The 19,091-nt window shown below is 48.1% G+C and overlaps 2 protein-coding genes across 2 annotated transcripts in view; both read left to right on the top strand.

The window, feature by feature from the left end:
- Positions 1-19,091, top strand: part of cemip (cell migration inducing hyaluronidase 1) — a 252,790-nt gene that overhangs the window by 84,055 nt on the left and 149,644 nt on the right. The window lies entirely within an intron of this gene.
- The window catches only part of LOC145359655 (cell surface hyaluronidase CEMIP2-like), a 160,299-nt gene that overhangs the window by 133,209 nt on the left and 7,999 nt on the right, over positions 1-19,091 (top strand). The window contains exon 23 of the mRNA XM_080214373.1: positions 14,528-14,688. Coding sequence (XP_080070499.1) covers positions 14,528-14,688 — 161 coding nt within the window. The remainder of the gene's footprint in view (positions 1-14,527; positions 14,689-19,091) is intronic.

The following is a 19,091-nucleotide window of genomic DNA, read 5'->3' as shown; positions in this document are numbered from 1 at the left end:
ATACGGGGCAGCGGGATTAGGGATGGATTGATACGGGGCAGCGGGATTAGGGATGGATTGATACGGGGCAGCGGGATTAGGGATGGATTGATACGGGGCAGCGGGATTAGGGATGGATTGATACGGGGCAGCGGGATTAGGGATGGATTGATACGGGGCAGCGGGATTAGGGATGGATTGATACGGGGCAGCGGGATTAGGGATGGATTGATACGGGGCAGCGGGATAAGGGATGGATTGATACGGGGCAGCGGGATTAGGGATGGATTGATACGGGGCAGCGGGATTAGGGATGGATTGATACGGGGCAGCGGGAATAGGGATGGATTGATACGGGGCAGCGGGATTAGGGATGGATTGATACGGGGCAGCGGGATTAGGGATGGATTGATACGGGGCAGCGGGATTAGGGATGGATTGATACGGGGCAGCGGGATTAGGGATGGATTGATACGGGGCAGCGGGATTTGGGATGGATTGATACGGGGCAGCGGGATTAGGGATGGATTGATACGGGGCAGCGGGATTAGGGATGGATTGATACGGGGCAGCGGGATTAGGGATGGATTGATACGGGGCAGTGGGATTAGTGTAGGATAGATACAGGGCAGTGGGATTAGGGATGGATTGATACGGGGCAGTGGGATTAGGGATGGATTGATACGGGGCAGTAGAATTAGGGATGGATTGATACGGGGCAGTGGGATTAGTGTAGGATTGATACGGGGCAGTGGGATTAGGGATGGATTGATACAGGGCAGTGGGATTAGTGTAGGATTGATACGGGGCAGTGGGATTAGGGATGGATTGATACGGGGCAGTGGGATTCAGGTTGGATTGATACAGGGCAGCGGGATTAGGGATGGATAGACACAGTGTGACAGAACATTGCCAGGGGGTATGTTTTGGATTGTGACAAGGCAGTGGTTTTAATTTTGGACCAAAACGCTACGTGCTTTATGCTTTTGTGGTTCCATTTAAATTCTCTCATATTTTCCCAATTTAGTCAGACTTGTCAGTTTAGTTGAATTTCTTTTCCGGGTGTATCAGCAAATAACTTTCCATTATTAATTTTCTGTGGATATGTTAGCTGACACCTAACCCTAACAATTCATTTTGATTTAATATCACACACAGTGTTAACTGGTTACATTGATGTTCCTTCTAGCAATTCATAGTTGACTAAACGCAGTGTTTTCTGATGTGGCTATTGTGATGCTTTATAACTGTGTGATATAAACCGCTGTCAGATCCTGCGTTGTAATGCTTTTCAGTTTGAGAGGAACTAAATTCTTTTTGCTCCTTCTCGAGTGTTGTTAACTGTTTCCTAACTGGTTGAGCTATCAATTGGATTTTAATTTGAGGAACTGTTAATTTTGCAGGACAGATGTTGATTACAGGGGAGACGATGCAATGTCAGAGTGTATTTGGTGTCTACAATACTCCAGATTCCAAACTGCTGATCTGATATCTCACCACAGGGGAAAAGGGGTGACACAGACTCGGGTCACACACACTCACGTTCTTCCTTGTGGCCATTGGATGTTGCAGCTGAAGCCAGCATTTATTGCCCAACCCTGTAGCTTTCTAGGCCACATTGGAGGATGTTTGAGAATTGACCATGTTGGTGGGGACTGGAGTCAGAGGCCAGATTGGATAATGATAGCTAATATCCTTCCCAATTCCCTCAGTGAGACCTTGACTGGCAGGGGAAGGCCAACGAGGAACTTGGTGGCGGTTCCTCCTTCTTTGATCGCAGCTTCTGCTGGATTGGCTTCATCATTAAGATCCAGCTGATTGGCCATTTCAGAGACTCCCCTTTGCAGGAGAAATGAATGCCCTGTGACCTTCCGGCTCACCCTAGCCCAGAAACGTTGTGCTATGGTCCTCAGCACCCAAGCCCAGAAACATTGTGCTATGGTCCTCAGCACCCAAGCCCAGAAACATTGTGCTATGGTCCTCAGCACCCAAACCCAGAAACATTGTGCTACAGTCCTCAGCACCCAAACCCAGAAACATTGTGCTACAGTCCTCAGCACCCAAACCCAGAAACATTGTGCTACAGTCCTCAGCACCCAAACCCAGAAACATTGTGCTACAGTCCTCAGCACCCAAACCCAGAAACATTGTGCTATGGTCCTCAGCACCCAAGCCCAGAAACATTGTGCTATGGTCCTCAGCACCCAAACCCAGAAACATTGTGCTACAGTCCTCAGCACCCAAACCCAGAAACATTGTGCTACAGTCCTCAGCACCCAAACCCAGAAACATTGTGCTACGGTCCTCAGCACCCAAACCCAGAAACATTGTGCTACAGTCCTCAGCACCCAAACCCAGAAACATTGTGCTACGGTCCTCAGCACCCAAACCCAGAAACATTGTGCTACAGTCCTCAGCACCCAAGCCCAGAAACATTGTGCTACAGTCCTCAGCACCCAAACCCAGAAACATTGTGCTACAGTCCTCAGCACCCAAACCCAGAAACATTGTGCTACAGTCCTCAGCACCCAAGCCCAGAAACATTGTGCTACAGTCCTCAGCACCCAAACCCAGAAACATTGTGCTACAGTCCTCAGCACCCAAACCCAGAAACATTGTGCTACAGTCCTCAGCACCCAAACCCAGAAACATTGTGCTACAGTCCTCAGCACCCAAGCCCAGAAACATTGTGCTATGGTCCTCAGCACCCAAACCCAGAAACATTGTGCTATGGTCCTCAGCACCCAAACCCAGAAACATTGTGCTACAGTCCTCAGCACCCAAGCCCAGAAACATTGTGCTACAGTCCTCAGCACCCAAGCCCAGAAACATTGTGCTATGGTCCTCAGCACCCAAACCCAGAAACATTGTGCTACGGTCCTCAGCACCCAAGCCCAGAAACATTGTGCTACAGTCCTCAGCACCCAAACCCAGAAACATTGTGCTACGGTCCTCAGCACCCAAACCCAGAAACATTGTGCTATGGTCCTCAGCACCCAAGCCCAGAAACATTGTGCTACAGTCCTCAGCACCCAAACCCAGAAACATTGTGCTATGGTCCTCAGCACCCAAACCCAGAAACATTGTGCTACAGTCCTCAGCACCCAAACCCAGAAACATTGTGCTACGGTCCTCAGCACCCAAGCCCAGAAACATTGTGCTACGGTCCTCAGCACCCAAGCCCAGAAACATTGTGCTACGGTCCTCAGCACCCAAGCCCAGAAACATTGTGCTACAGTCCTCAGCACCCAAACCCAGAAACATTGTGCTACGGTCCTCAGCACCCAAGCCCAGAAACATTGTGCTACGGTCCTCAGCACCCAAGCCCAGAAACATTGTGCTACGGTCCTCAGCACCCAAACCCAGAAACATTGTGCTACGGTCCTCAGCACCCAAACCCAGAAACATTGTGCTACGGTCCTCAGCACCCAAGCCCAGAAACATTGTGCTATGGTCCTCAGCACCCAAGCCCAGAAACATTGTGCCATGGTCCTCAGCACCCAAGCCCAGAAACATTGTGCTACGGTCCTCAGCGTGTTCATCCCAATAATTCTTGGAAGCAACAAGACGAGTCCAAATAGGAATTTTACTCCAGCCTCGGACTGTCCTTGGCCCAAGTCCCAATGGGCGACAAGCTGATCCTGTTTGGTGACTGCAGAGCCACAGTCTCCAGGCTGAATAGCAATTTATCACCTTGCATATACAATATAGCACCGGAGAACTGAATGGAACAATATCAGAATCCTAAGTTGCAGCACCGAAGGATTCCTTTGACTGTGTCCCTATCTCCACAAAGTGCATTTTTCCACCATTTCCCTGTGGCCCTGAAGAATTTTTTCTTTTGAGATCATTATTCACATTTTAAAGCCACGATGGATTCTGCCTCCATCACACTCTCCCGCAGATCGTAAACATTCTTTGCATAAAATATCTTTCCTCGTGTCATTTTTGTTTCTTTTGCTAATCAACTTAACTTGGTTAATTCTCGAGCTTTCCATCAATGGGAACAGTTTCCCCCACTCCAGACCCCTCTTGGTTTTGAATACCTCGATCAAATCTCATCTCTCAAAAGTCCCTTCCTCGAGAACAGTCCAGGATTCTCCACCCTATCCGGGTATCTGAAGTGCACGATCAATCTTGTCAATCTTTTCTGCTCCGTCAGTAAAGCTTTCACTTGTGCCTGAAGTGCGGTGCCCAGGACTAAGCACAGTACTCCACTTGAGGCCAAACCAGTGTCTATTAATAAAAGCAAATTATTTATAAAAAGCCTTTGTAAATGCCCAGCGTAACCACATTCTTACTTATTCAATACCTCTATTTATAAAGCCCAGAATTCCATATGGAATACATTCCATGAATCTGGTATGGTGCCACATCGAAGGACACTGTGGAAAATAACAGCTCATGGCAGAGGGGGTAATATATTGGCATGGATAGAAGGTTGGCGAGCTAATAGGAAACAGAGTTGGCGAAAGTGCATTTTTTTCTCTCTGGTTGGCAGGATGTAATGAGTGACGTGCCACAGGGATCTGTGTCGGGGCCGCAACTTTTTACAGTTTATGGGGGCGATTCTCTCATTGTGACCTGCAAATTTTCTGGTGGGTCTGGTCGGGAGAATCGCGTGTTGGCCATTTCACGGGATTTGCGCATGCGTTCCTGACCCAGGAGCTTCTCCCTGAGCCAGGGAATGGGGCATGGTGTGGAGATGCCGGCGTTGGACTGGGGTAAACACAGTAAGACGTCTGACAACGCCAGGTTTAAGTCCAAACCATTTATCTGATGGTAAACTCAACCAGGGAACAGGCGCAGTTGAGACCACACAGGAAGACAGGGTAAGTGATTTGAATCTGTTTTTAATGTATTTTAAATCTATTTTAAATGAGATTATCGGGCCCAGCGGAGAACTTGCCAAGCCCAATAGCATCTCCCACCCCACCAGGAGTATTTTATTCCATCGGGATTTAATGCAGCCCCCCCACGTTCAGGGGAGACCCTGTTGGAGTGAAGGTGGGGGGGGGGGAGTCAATTGGGGCCCCCCAGGGGGTCAGGCGGCAGGGGTTGTGGTGCCCCCCTGGGCATGGGCACTCTGCCAGTGCCAGCTATGCCTCCTGGCACTGCCCAAGGGGGAAAAAATGTCCATGCCCGGGGGGGGGGCACCTTTGCACTGCCCATCTGGCATTGGGGAGTGGCAAGGGGGTGGGGGCTATTGTGGGCGGGACCTGGGGCAATTGGTGGGGATGGAGGGGGGGGGGCTGTGTACTGCTGTCACTCTGCATAGCGATCTGTATGGGGTGGAGGGAGGCCAGTGATTGGGGCAGGTTGGGGGGTTGGAGGTGGTGGCCTAGCCAGGGGTGGGGGTGCGGGGCAGGCAGTGTCTGACCCTGGGGGGGGGGGGGGGGTCTGCCAGGGTGAGGGGGTTTGGGGGAATCGCCCCAAACCCCCTCACCCCGGGGTGGGCTGGACATTGGGGTGGGGGGTGGGGTGGGGTCAGGGTTGGCCTGGGAATTGTTGTAGGGGCTGTGATCAGGCTGTGGGAGGGGGGGGGTGGTTGCTGGAGGGTCGGCACTGTGGGGGGGGTCCCAGGCGATAAAGCTGGCCAGCAATTGGGGAGACCAACCGATTGCGCATGTGCAGTGGCCCCAGAGTTCCAGAATTGTCAGTCTCCGGGCGAACAGGCCCCGCTCCCCTGGGTTTTTAACGATATTCATGATTGTGGCCTCCGCATTTGCACCGAGCGTGGGGGTTCGGGTCAGAAGCTGAACAGTCGTGATCCAGACCAGTTTTCCCACCAGTTCAGCACTTTTGGGAAAATTGCGATTTGACGAAGGGTGGATGGGCTGGTTGCTAAATTTGCTGATGACTCGAAGATAAATTGGGAAGAGGATACATAATGAGGCTACAAAGGGATAAAGATAGGTTCCGTGGCCACAGATCTGGTAAATGGATTATAATGTGGGGCAAATGAGAAAATTGTCCATTTTGGAAGGTAGAATCGAATCAAGAAACAAATGATTGAAATGGTGAGCGATTGCGTAGCTCTGAGTGTAAGGGGGATCTCTGAGTGCTCTTGTGCACAAATCACAAAAGGGTGACGTGCAGATGCAGCGAATAATTAGGAAAGCTAATAGAATGTAATAACTTATTGTGAGAGAGTTGAATGTAAAAGTAGGGAGGCTATGCTTCAGTTAGACAGGGCACTGGTGAGACTATATCAGGAAGCTTGTGTACAGGATTTCCCACTTGGAGAACTGTGCACAGTTCTGGTTGCCTCACTACAGGAAGGATGTGGAAGCTTTTGAGAGGGTGCAGAGGAGATTTACAAGGATGTTGCCTGGACTGGGAGGCATGCCTTATGAAGATAGGTTGAGGGAGCTCGGTCTCTTCTCCCTGGAGAGACGAAGGTTGAGAGGCGACCTGATAGAGGTTTATAAAATGTTGAGAGGAATAGATAGGGTGGATTCTCAGAGGCTATTTCCCAGGGCTGAAATGGTCGCTACGAGAGGACACAGATTTAAGGTGCTGGGGAGCAGGTACAGAGGAGATGTCAGGGGTAAGTTTTTCACTCAGAGGATGGTGAGTGAATGGAATCGGCTGCCGTCAGTGGTGGTGGAGGCGAACTCGCTGGGGTCTTTTAAGACACTTCTGGATGAGTACATGGGATTTAATGGGATTGAGGGTTATAGATAGGCCTGGTAGGTATGGATATGATCGGCGGAACTTGTGGGCCAAAGGGCCTGTTTGTGCTGTAGTGTTGTATGTTCTCCTTGTTTAAGGAAGGGTGTAAATGCATAAGAAGAAGCTCGGAGAAGGTTGACTAAACTGTTAACAGAAATGGGTGGGTTGTCTTATGATGAGAGTGACACAGTTAGGCTTATATCTGCTGGAGTTTAGAAGAACAAGAGTTAACTTGATTGAAACATAAGGTCCCGAGCGAACTTGACAGGGTGGAAATGGAGAGGGCGTTTCCTGTTTTGGGAATTAGAAGCAGGCGTAGGCCATTTGGCCCTTCAAGACCGCTCCACTACTCATTTCGATCATGGCTGATCATCGAATTCAATATCCTGATTTTCCACACCCCCCCGCCACCTTTGATCCCTTCAGCTAGATGTAATTTCTTTTTGAAATCACACAGCGTTTTGGCCTCAAGTGAATCCCACACATTCACCACCCTCTGGGTGAAGAAATTTCTCCTCAACTCGGTTCTAAAAGGTTTACCCCTTATCCTCAAACTATGACACCCCCCCCCCCAAGTTCTGGACTCCCCCACCATCAGGAACATTCCTTCTGAATCTACCCTGTCTAATCCCGTTAGAATTTAGTAAATTTCTAAACTCCAGTGAATATAATCCTAACCGACTTGGTGTCTCCTCATATGCCAGACCTGCCATCCCAGATTTCAGCCTAGTAAACCTTTGCTGTCCTCCCTCTATAGCGAGGATGAATATATTCCGTATATAAAACACTTTCTCACTCTGTCAATGATTTGTGCATGTACACCCAGGAGTCTCTGTTCTTATACTCCCTTTAGAATTGTATTCTTTATTTTAAATTACCTCTCCAGCAAAATGTATCACCTCGCACTGCTCTGAGACGTGTTTACCCATTCTGCCAGGTTGTCTGTGTCCTCTTAAAGTCTACCACTATCTATCATGCCCTAACTATGTTAGAGGTTTTAACAAAAAAAGGAAAAAAGCACTGTCCTCCCAATCTTTACAAGTTTTAGTTATCTGCAAGTTTTAAAACTGGGCCCTGCCCCACGGCAAGGTCACTAACATACGTCTAAAAAAGCAGTTGGTCCGAAACCACACAACTGGGGAGCAACACTGCAAATTGCCCTCCACTGCTAATTTCTAGGGCGGCATGGTGGCACAATGGTTAGCACTGCTGCCTCACAGTGCCAGGGACCTGGGTTCGATTCCCAGCTTGGGTCACTGTCTGTGTTGAGTCTGCACATTCTCCCCATGTCTGTGTGGGTTTCCTCCGGGTGCTCTGGTTTCCTCCCACAGTCCTAAGACGTGCTGGTTAGGTGCATTGGCCGTGCTAAATTCTCCCTCGGTGTACCCGAACAGGCACCCGAGTGTGGTGATTAGGGGATTTTCACAGTAACTTCATTGCGGTGTGAATGTAAGCCTACTTGTGACACTAACGAAATAAATAAAATTGACATGCTGTGAGTGGCACAGTGGTGAGCACTGCTGCCTCACAGCACCAGGGACCCGGGTTCAATTCCCGCCTTGGGTCACTATCTGCGTGGTGTTTGCACATTGTCCTCGTGTCTGCATGGGTTTCCTCCAGGTGCTCCAGTTTAACATAGAAACCCTACAGTGCTGAAACAGGCCCTTCAGCCCATCGAGTCTGCGCTGACCACAATCCCACCCAGGTCCTACATATCCCGACACATTTACCCGCTAATCCCTCTAACCTACACATCCCCGGACACTAAGGGGCAATTTTAGCACGGCCAATCAACCTAACCCGCACATCTTTGGAGGAAACCGGAGTTTTCCGGACTGTTTCCCCTTCACAGTCCAAAGATGTGTGGGATTGGCCATGCTCAAACGCCCTTTAGTGTCAGGGGGACGAGCTAGGGCCTTGGTAGGACTGTGGTCGGCGCAGGCTCGATGGGCCGAATGGCCCCCCCCACCCCCCCCCCCGCACTTCAGGGATTCTATCAGAAGCAAATCCACTTCCCTCGGCTCCTTGTCACTGAGCCAGCTTCACATCCTCGCTGCCGCTCTCCCTTTTATTTCTCGCGACGCCTGAGGCACCAGCACTGTCTGACGATGCGGTTGTTCACTTGTCATCTCTAGAGACAGCCGTGCCACAGCCACTGTCTCCCCTGACTGCGAAGGGGGTGGCTGTCGCCAGCATCTCGGCAGCTTTTACAGCAAGACGGCCAGGAATGAAGTCACACTTCACTTCCTCGGACAGTTATGATTCACAGTCAGAATGAGTTTAAACCCACAGCTCCCAGGGCTCCAGCTAATAATGGAAGTTTGTTTGTACTTGCAGACGTTCTGTAATGTCAGCTCGTCATTAGATTTCGAGTACCGATGCACAGAAAGAAGCAGCTGCGCGCTAAATGACCTGTTTTTATGTCTCTGCTAGCTCTGGAGTTGTATTACAGTATGGTATCTCTAATACATACTGTATATGGGCGGCACGGTAGCACAGTGGGTTAGCACTGCTGCTCCACAGCTCCAGGGTCCTGGGTTCGATCCCCGGCTCAGGTCACTGTCTGTGTGGAGTTGGGTGGTACGGTAGCACAGTGGTCAGCACTGCTGCTCCACAGCTCCAGGGTCCTGGGTTCGATCCCCGGCTCAGGTCACTGTCTGTGTGGAGTTTGCACATTCTCCTCGTGTCTGCGTGGGTTTCCTCCGGGTGCTCCGGTTTCCTCCCACAGTCCAAAGATGTGTGGGTTAGGTTGATTGGCCATGCTAAGAAATTGCCCCTTAGTGTCCAGGCACATGTAGGTTAGAGGGATTAGTGGGTATAATATGTAGGGATATGGGGGTAGGGCCTGGGTGGGATTGTGTTCGGTGCAGACTCGATGGGCCGAATGGCCTCTTTCTGCACTGTAGGGTTCTATGATTCTATCCTATCTCCCTGATCTGAAACTCATCATCTCAACAATTGAACTTTCCCTGCAGACTGACAGCTGTCTGGAACTTTCCGCAGGATCTGCTTCCGTTTTGTGATGAATGAGTGATGTGTCGCTGGACATTGAGACCGATTCTCGGTCAGCCTCGCTTCAATCATCGAACCCTACAGTGCAGAAAGAGGCCCTTCGGCCCATCGAGTCTGCACCGAACACAATCCCACCCAGGCCCTACCCCCATATCCCTGCTAATCTACACATCCCAGGACACTAAGGGGGCAATTTCTCAGCATGGCCAATCAACCTAACCCGCACATCTTTGGACTGTGGGAGGAAACTGGAGCACCCGGAGGAAACCCACGCAGACACGAGGAGAATGTGCAAACTCCACACAGACAGTGACCCGAGCTGGGAATCGAACCCAGGACCCTGGAGCTGTGAAGCAGCAGTGCTAACCCACTGTGCTACTGTGCCGCTACCTCGGCCTTTCAGCTCCTTTGGAGGGAGGTGGTTGGTGGGGGGGGGGGGCACATTTGGGGAACCAATCAGAGCGAGGAGGTGTACGAGAGGATGGCAGAGTGGTTTGGAGGCTTCTACATGGGAAGGAGAATGTCAGAGGGATATAAACACATTGGGTGGAATCGTGCCAGATATTAGCCAAGTCCGATGGCAACGGTGGCTTTTTTCTACCATCTGGTGTGGCACTTAATCAAAAAAAATGCAGAGGCACGGGTTTTACATTGGACGGTTCGCAGGATGGCCTCTGTTCACCCGCCCCACTGTGACCTCTGACGTTCAGGGCACCCATAAGGAGGAGGAACAGCACCGGGTTTATTGTCCTCTTAATTCCAGCCTCGCCTGATCGCAATCAAAATTGACAAAGTTAGGTGCTGTGGCGAAATCTGTGTACATTTATTGATGGAAGCTTGAGAAATCCCACACGGGTCACCTGTGCAAAGAACCACTGCCATAAACATTGAGCGCAGCAATCACTTTCAATGCCAGGGACAGTGGATGCCATCTGAGTCCCCAAAGTGCCAACACCGACAGAAGGTGGCATATGTGAGAGACTTTGACAATTACAAGCTTCATCAACACTGGTTCTCACTCATGCACAGTAAGATCAAGTGCGGCCTATGTTCTAGCAAGGCACACATGAATGATAGTTCTTGGATCTCCCTCAACATGTGGAGGGGGTCTTACTATCCTTTGATCTTGAAGGTTGTGCCCTTCCTTTTGCCAAGCTAGGCACATCCATCACCACCTTCTCCTGTCCTGCCTTTATCCTAACCTGTACTCCCAGACTGTGCAATTATCGGGACCATGAGGTTACTGTTCCAAGGCTGGATAACTAAATGCAAGCGGATCTGAGTGCCCCCCACCACCCTCAGTGTTGTTCCATTCCCACCTCTCACAAGAGGATCCTCTAACTTGCCCAGTTCCTCCACAAGCCCATAAAACTCAGCTTAATTTGCAGCTTTTGCCTGAGTGGGTCTAAGTTCTGGGGCACTCATAGACACTGTCAGGAATTAGTGTGGCTTGAGTGGGCATAATTGCTTCAAAAGCCAGACTCCAAGCATGTCAATGGAGCTGATGCTGAATGATCTCAGCTGTGGAAGAATGCTCAAACTTGGATGTTTTTTTCCAATTTCCTCCCCCAACCCCTAGAACCACAGAAAATTACAGCTCAGAAACAGGCCTTTTGGCCCGTCTTGTCTGTGCTGAACCATTTCTCTGCCTAGTCCCACTGACCTGCACTTGGACCATATCCCTCCACACCCCTCTCATCCATGAACCCATCCAAGTTTTTCTTAAATGTTAAAAGTGACCCTGCATTTATCCGGCAGCTCATTCCACACTCCCACCACTCTCTGTGTGAAGAACCCCCCCAATATTCCCTTTAAACTTTTCTCCTTTCACCCTTAACCCATGCCCTCTAGTTTTTTTTCTCCCCTAGCCTCAGTGCAAAAAGCCTGCTTGCGTTCACTCTATCCATACCCATCAGAATCTTATACACCTCTATCAAATCTCCCCTCATTCTCCAGGGAATAAAGTCCTAACCTATTCAATCTCTCTCTGTAACTCAGCTTCTCAAGTCCCGGCAACATCCTTGTGAACCTTCTCTGCACTCTTTCAACCTTATTTACATCCTCCCTGTAACTAGGTGACCAAAACTGTACACAATACTCTAAATTCGGCCTCACCAATGCCTTATATAACCTTGATGTGGTATGCCGGCGTTCCATTCACCTGACGAAGAGGGAAACCTCGAAAGCTTGTGAGTATTATCAAATGAATCGGTTGGACTAAAACCTGGTGTTGTCAAACTTTTTACTTATATAACCTTACCATAACACTCCAACTTTTATACTCGATACTCCGATTTATAAAGGCCAATGTACCAAAAGCACTCTGTACGACCCTATCCACCTGTGATGCCACTTTTAGGGAATTTTGTACCTGTATTCCCAGATCCCTCTGTTCAACCGCACTCTTCAGAGTCCTACCATTTACCCTGTCATGCGCTTTTGCATACTTCTTTCAGTCTATGCTGCCTTGCACTGTACCCCCCTCCCCTAGCTCCCCATCACCGCCCACACTGGAGTTCTTGCCCCATGGCTTTCCCTTGGTGTTGCCTTTCCCCCTCACCAGGCCTCCCCTGCCCACACTGGAGCCCTGGTCCTGGCACCGCACTGAAAGCCAGTCAGGAAAATGCCACTTTGGACACATACCTGTGACCCAACCCCCCCCCCCCCGGATCTGAGATGCCACTTTCCGGGATTCCCGTGAGAGGGTCCTCGTGAGTTATATTCACTCATGTCTGACTGCCCCTCGAAGCTCAGGTTGCCGATCTTCAGATCACAAGGTCCTGTCACCGTGCCGACATGGGATTTAAGTTTGACACGGGGCCACGAGATGCTAATTTATTAAAATTAAGCTCCCAGCATTTGAAGGTGGGAAACGTGTCCTGCCATAGCTCGGGGGAGGGGCCAATCGCATCCTGGGTTTATGTTAGTGGCCGACACCACCAAACCGTTCTTGTGAGATTCTCTAATCTCACCACCCGGGAGCTCCGGTTTCCCCCCACATCCCAAAAACGTGCTTTTTAGGCCGATTGGTGTCAATAAATTGTCCCTGAATTGGATCTCCCTTAATCTGGCGCACATACAATTCCCTAAGTTTCCACCCCCTTTATTGTGGAGTTCCACTAGAGGTAGACAAAAGTGTCGACGATCGACAAGAGACTTGAATGAGGCACTGACTGAGTGTTAAAATGGGCGGTGTGGGCTTGTAGGGCCAAAGGGCCTGTTTCCTGTGCTGTGCACCCGTCTTGATCAATCGTGGGAGATCCAGACCATTGTTTTGACCTGTCCAAAGAACAACCCAGCACGGGAAACAGGCCCTTCGGCCCAACGAGCCCGCGCCGCCATCTTAACAAAGTATTTTCCTACACCTACCTTGTCCCGTGTGTATGCGAATGGTGCCCCCATTGTAACCAGATTGTCCATCCACCTCCCCTTTTGCCTGATATTGGCCGGAGTGATGCTTTTCTGTCCTCACGTTTTTGGGTTTATTTGAGAAGCTGATAGACGAGTGAATGGTGTTTTGAGATGACTGCTAGAAATATTAAACAGCTGAGCTCCTCCCTCAGGCACCCCACCCGAGGAGACCATTGGCAGCCATGACTTGCATTGGATTGGCCCGTTGGTTACGTTTGGCCAAGGACTGCGATGGTTTGCCTTCCCGCAGTTTGGCTAACCCGGAAACTCCCCGGTCTCACTGATGGCCGTATCAGAAGGATTGACAAACCGTTAATCAACCTGTTTGGCCACAATGTGAACGCCTAACACAGACTGAAGTGAGACTTCAGAGCTTTTCACACAGAGGTAGGGACGTTACTGTGACACAACAGAAATAAAGACTGGAGCTCAAGTTCCCCATGCTAGCTCCATCACTGGGTCCATGGATAATATATTTATTATTAGGCAAGATTTGATTTGTTATTGTCACATGCATTGGGATACAGTGAAAAGTATTTATTACGCGCTATACACCCAAAACAAACTACTCATAGAACACATAGGAGAAAAGGATAAGGTGCAAAATACAGTGTTGCAGTTACATAGGTTGAAGAGAAAGATCAGCTTGATATAAGGTAGGTCCATTCAAGAGCAGAGAAGAAGCCGCTCTCGAGTCGGTCGGTACATGATCTCAGACTTTTGTATCTTTTTCCCAACGGAACAAAAAGTATGTCCAGGGTGTATGGGGTCTTTGATTATGCTGGCTGCTTTTCTGAGGCAGCAGGATGTGTAGACAGCGTCAATGGTTGGGAGGCTGGTTTGCGTGATGGACTGGGCTATGTTCACAACCCTTTGGAGTTCCTTGCGGTCTTGGTCAAAGCAGGAGCCAGACCACTGATACAACCCGAAAGGATGTTTTCTATGGTGCATCTGTAAAAGTTGGTGAGAATCCTTTCTTGCCCATTCTGAGTTGCAATGAAAAGATGGTGGAGAACCTTCTGATCCTTATCGCTGCTAGGCTTTTTCAGAGAGCAGTTAACAGCATGTTGGTGTGTAACTGCAGTCATAAACCAGCCAGATCAGTAACAAGTTTCCTTCCCGAAGCAACATTAATAATTTTAGTAATTCTGCTTTTACTGGTATCAGTTTTTTATTTCCAGATTGTTAAAACCTGAATTCAAACTGAACTTGAGCGTACATTCTTTGGGTCATTAGCCTTGTAACAATCCTGCTGCAATAATCAACATAATAACTGACAAAAATGTTTGTCACAATAATGTGTTGTTTTCCGATCAATCAGGAGCCAAACATATCTGAAATGGGCGTCCAATTTTGTATTCCATTGGGAATTTCATTTTGGATTTTATGGAAAACTGTCAAAAATTTGAAGGATTTGCTTTCTTACAGAATTGCCGTTCTGTTTCTGTAGGTGAATGATGAAGTCTTCTTGTCTGAGAAGGCAGGGTTGCTCTTTGTCACGGTAGACGCGTGTTCTGGAGAGATTCCGAGCAGACAGTATTTTGACACAGCTTATGGGCCACAGTTGGCTGGCTCCATTGCTAATTACATCCAGTCAACCATTCAAGAAAGGTAAGCAGATGGACAATTACTTATTTTTCCATAAAATGCCAACTGGCGTTGCGAAAGCAGTTGCAACGATTGGGATTGATTGAAAAATCATTTCTTGTCCTCCTAAGACAGGGAGTCAGACTAGCTGGACAACAAAAACAGAAACATTTGTCATCCAAGGTTTGACAGAGTCTGAGTCAGAGAGACTGGAAGATATTAGGAGGTTCTTTAAGCTTCTGTGTGTAGGAGTTAAAATGGTCCATGGCGTATTGGCTGGGCGTAGAGTACAGGGTTTTCTGCTGGAGCCTGCACAGGTTAATAGAACAGAAAAAAGACAAGAAGCAGAGGAGAGATAAGTGTCCCTTTTCAGAAAAATGCACTTGACAAACGTTATTTTAAGTGCCCAAAAACTACATGGTGGAGGTCGTCAGAGAAAGTGTCTGGAATCACTGAATCCCTACTGTGCAGAAGGAGGCCATTCAGCCCATCGAATCGGCATTGATTCTCTAATAGAGCACCTTACCCAGGCCCAGCCCCAGCTCTATGTCTTTAAGCCCACACATTTACCATGGCTAATCCCCTAGCCTACACATCTTTGGACATTAAGAGGCAATTTAGCTTGGCCAATCTATCTAATCTGCACATCTATGGATGTGAGAGGAAACCGAAGAACCCAGAGGAAACCCATGCAGACACAGGGAGAACATGCAAACTCCACATAGGCAGTCACCCAAGGCTAGTATTGAACCCAGGTCCCTGGCACTATGACCGTAGACCATAGAACCCTACAGTGAAGAAACAGGCCCATCAAGTCTGCAGCAAACACAATCCCACCCAGGCCCTACCCCCATATTATCCCCACTAATCCCTCTAACCTACACATCCCTGGACACTAAAGGACAATTTCTTAGCATGACCAATCAACCTAACCTGCACATCTATGTGGCAACAGTGTTAACTGCTATGCCACTGGGTGCAGAGGATAGCATGCTGCCTCTGAGCCAGGAGCTCAGAGTTCAAGTCCTACCTCATGACTTGATAGCCAAGGAAGGTGTGTTAATAATGCGGCCAAACAGGTTGAGTGCATGAGGTTGAGAGACTGACTCCTGGTCAGTCATGCTTGATGTGGAGTGTAAGCGGCTGGCGACAGACTAGTGACCTGTTCTGGGAATTACCAGCTATGGAAAGAGACAAATGTCTGCCATAGTGCACCAGTGGGTGCGGGAAGGGTAAGAGGAGAGAGTTGGCTGAACTGGTGTTGTAAACAAAACACTTGTTTCATGTAGATTTCAGAAATAGTAAGTATAATTATGCCAAACACTGGAAACGTCAAAATCCTGAAACCAAGTTTAGTGATAACGAACGAGTTTAGGAGTTGCTTCTTTCCCTGTCTCTGTAGTGTCGATAAGGACAGCCAAAGGAGAAGTAGAACACCTGTCTGTTTAGCCTCAGAGCAATGGTTAAGCTTTCAGTGGCGTGTCCAAGACTCTGTGTTAATATCATTATTGATCTCCATAATGTATTTTTAATCTGATCTCGAGTATCAAAGGATTGAGTTACGAGTGAAAGTTAGAAAGCCTCGCTCTTGTCAACCTTGAAAGGAGGTGAATGAGACAGGACATTGAGATGTAGAAAATCTCCACAGACTAATAAATAAAAGAAACAAACTTTTTAACGCAATGGAAGAAACTGGTGGATAAGATTACATATTTTATAACTTTAACAGACTAAAATCAACATAAATTAAACATGAACTCACTGGAGATTGTATTCATTAGAAGCCATGAATTACATTTTATTTTGTTGATATTAATCATAAATCATAGAAACCCTACAGTGCAGAAAGAGGCCCTTCGGCCCATCGAGTCTGCACCGAACACAATCCCACCCAGACCTTACCCCCATTTCCCCACATATTTACCCACTAATCCCCCTAACCTACACATCTCAGGACACAAAGGGGCAATTTTAGCATGGCCAATCAACCTAACCCGCACATCTTTGGACTGTGGGAGGAAACCGGAGGAAACCCACACAGACATGAGGAGAATGTGCAAAATCCACATATTGACCATGATCAGTTTCCAGATTTACTGCCAGCCCCCTGAACACATTTTGCCATCATGTCCAACAATCAAACCCCTCACAACTCTGCCTTCCCCAGGTGGAGTTCCAGTTCTTGTCAAATATTCTATTTTCATAGGATCCCAATTGTGCAGAAAAGGCCATTCAGCCCATCGAGTCTTCACTGACTCTCTGACAGAGTATTCTATCTAGGCTGTCTTACCCGCGCTCTCCCTGTAACACCACACCTTTCCCATGGCTGTTCCATCTAAACTAATTTAGCGTGGTCTATCCACCTAACCTGCACATCTTTGGACTGTGAGAAGAAACTGGAGCACCCGGAGGAAACCCAAGCAGACAATTGGGAGCACTTGCAGACTCTACACAGACAGTCACCCAAGGCCAGGATTGAACCGGGTTCCTGGAGCTGTGAGGCAGCAGTGCTAACCACTGTGCCGCCCATATCTTCCTACAGCCCTCACTCCCAATGAACCTGGCTCTCACGGTCAACCAAATGGCTCTAGTTAATCGATCCCATCAAAGTAACTTTACCTTCCTTAAGCCCGCTGCTGTATCCAGCCTTCACATTCCCTTCTTTCCACACACTCTCCTCAGCCCTGCACAGTTGCTGAAGCCTAATCTCTGAGGGTTTTGCATTTTTCTTTTTGATTTCAACAAACTTCTGTTTCCCCAGAAATCTGATGTCAGAGCCAGGAATCCCAAAGTCACAACCTCCCTTCCCACGAACCTGAAATTTTAGCCCCTCTTTCATTCTCACGAATGACCAGTTTTGGAAGGAAAGTCAGTACACATTTGATAAGCTCTCTGCGCAGGCAACAGTTTACACACATTCCCCACTGTACCCGCAAACTGCAAACGGTTCACTGAGCTCTGACTGGAGGACAGGATTGTATAAACTGATATCACAGAATCTTTCCACGCACTAAGAAGCCATTCAGCCCATTGTGTCTGTACTAGCTCTCTATAAAAGCATTCTACCTAACCCAACCCCTCGCCTTATCCCCTTGCATATATTTTTCTAACTGATGTAAAACCAGTTCAAGATTGATGTCACTGAACATTCTTCACACAGCGAGATTGATATTTGGAATGGTCTCAAAGGTAGGGTCATTTTCTTTCTTTGTTCTTTCATGGGATTTTGGGTGTCGTTGTAGCCTAATTGCCCTTGAACTAGGTGTCTTACTGGGCCATTTCAGAGTATAATTAAAATCAACCACCTTATGAGTCCAGAGTCACTTGTAGGCCAGGCCAGGTAAGGACGGCAGATTTCCTTCCCTAAAGGGTCATTAGTGAACCAGATTTTCTTTTTAAGTCAATGATAGTCATCACCAAGACTGAACGTAGCTTTATATTCCAGGTTTATTCATTGAATTTAAATTCCACCAGCTGCCATGGTTGGATTTGAACCCATGTCCCTCTGGGTTACTAGCCCAGTGACATTGCCACGAGCCTACAGTGGAGGCCAGAATTCTGGAATCGTTTGACGTCGTGAGGAGGAAGAGATAGTTGAACATTTCTTTGAAGTGTTGAGCTGGAGGTGTCACATGTCCTTCCTCATCTGTACCTACCTGTGTCAATTGCTGGCTTACAGCATCTCCTCACTTTATATAACCCCCACTTGAGAATGGCCTGACCAAATCTTGTGCAATTTCATTAACACCCAATCTTATTTCATAATATATTAGACATGGTGGGTTAGAAAATCCAGAATTTGATTCCATTTACAATCGGATCTCTCACTTTTTTGAATCCTATTCCCCAAATTTTTCACCCTTCTCATTTTTCCACATTTTCCCACTCTCACATCCTCTGGTGAAGGGTCATCCAGACTTGAACCGTTGGCCCTATTCTCTCCCCAAAGACACTTTCAGACCTGCTGAGATTTTCCAGCGTTTTCTGTTTTTTGTTAAGATTCCAGCATCCACAGCATTTTGCCCTCATGCTTTGTTCTTTAATTTTAATGCTTCTTTTTCTGACTTGACTGAGTTAATCATTTTAAATCATCCTGAAATTAGTTTCCGCTTAGCCCCGTCCCTCCCCCGCTGGCTGTATGTTTGGCTGCTTCTCCACCCTCTTCCCATTTTTTTCCTGATCCGACCGAGTTGACTGTTCGCTCCTTCCTTTTAAGTTTGTAAAACGGATATGAATACAAGACAGCCACTCCTGCTGTGTTTCCAGCTTTTCCTGTTTGCGATAAACATATCGGCATTTGTGAACGTCTTCTCCGAGTTCAGATTCTTGCTGTTTAAGATATGTTTCCTTTCATAGTTCATTTGACCAAAATGCACTGATTCACATTTCTCTGCGTTCAGATGGATTTGCCACCAATCTGCCCACTC

This window comes from Carcharhinus amblyrhynchos, chromosome 28 (assembly GCF_965287045.1).
Source record: "Carcharhinus amblyrhynchos chromosome 28, sCarAmb.v2.hapA, whole genome shotgun sequence".
Lineage (NCBI taxonomy): Eukaryota > Metazoa > Chordata > Chondrichthyes > Carcharhiniformes > Carcharhinidae > Carcharhinus > Carcharhinus amblyrhynchos.
Note: the sequence above shows the minus strand (reverse complement) of the source record. Positions and strands in the feature narration are given on the sequence as shown.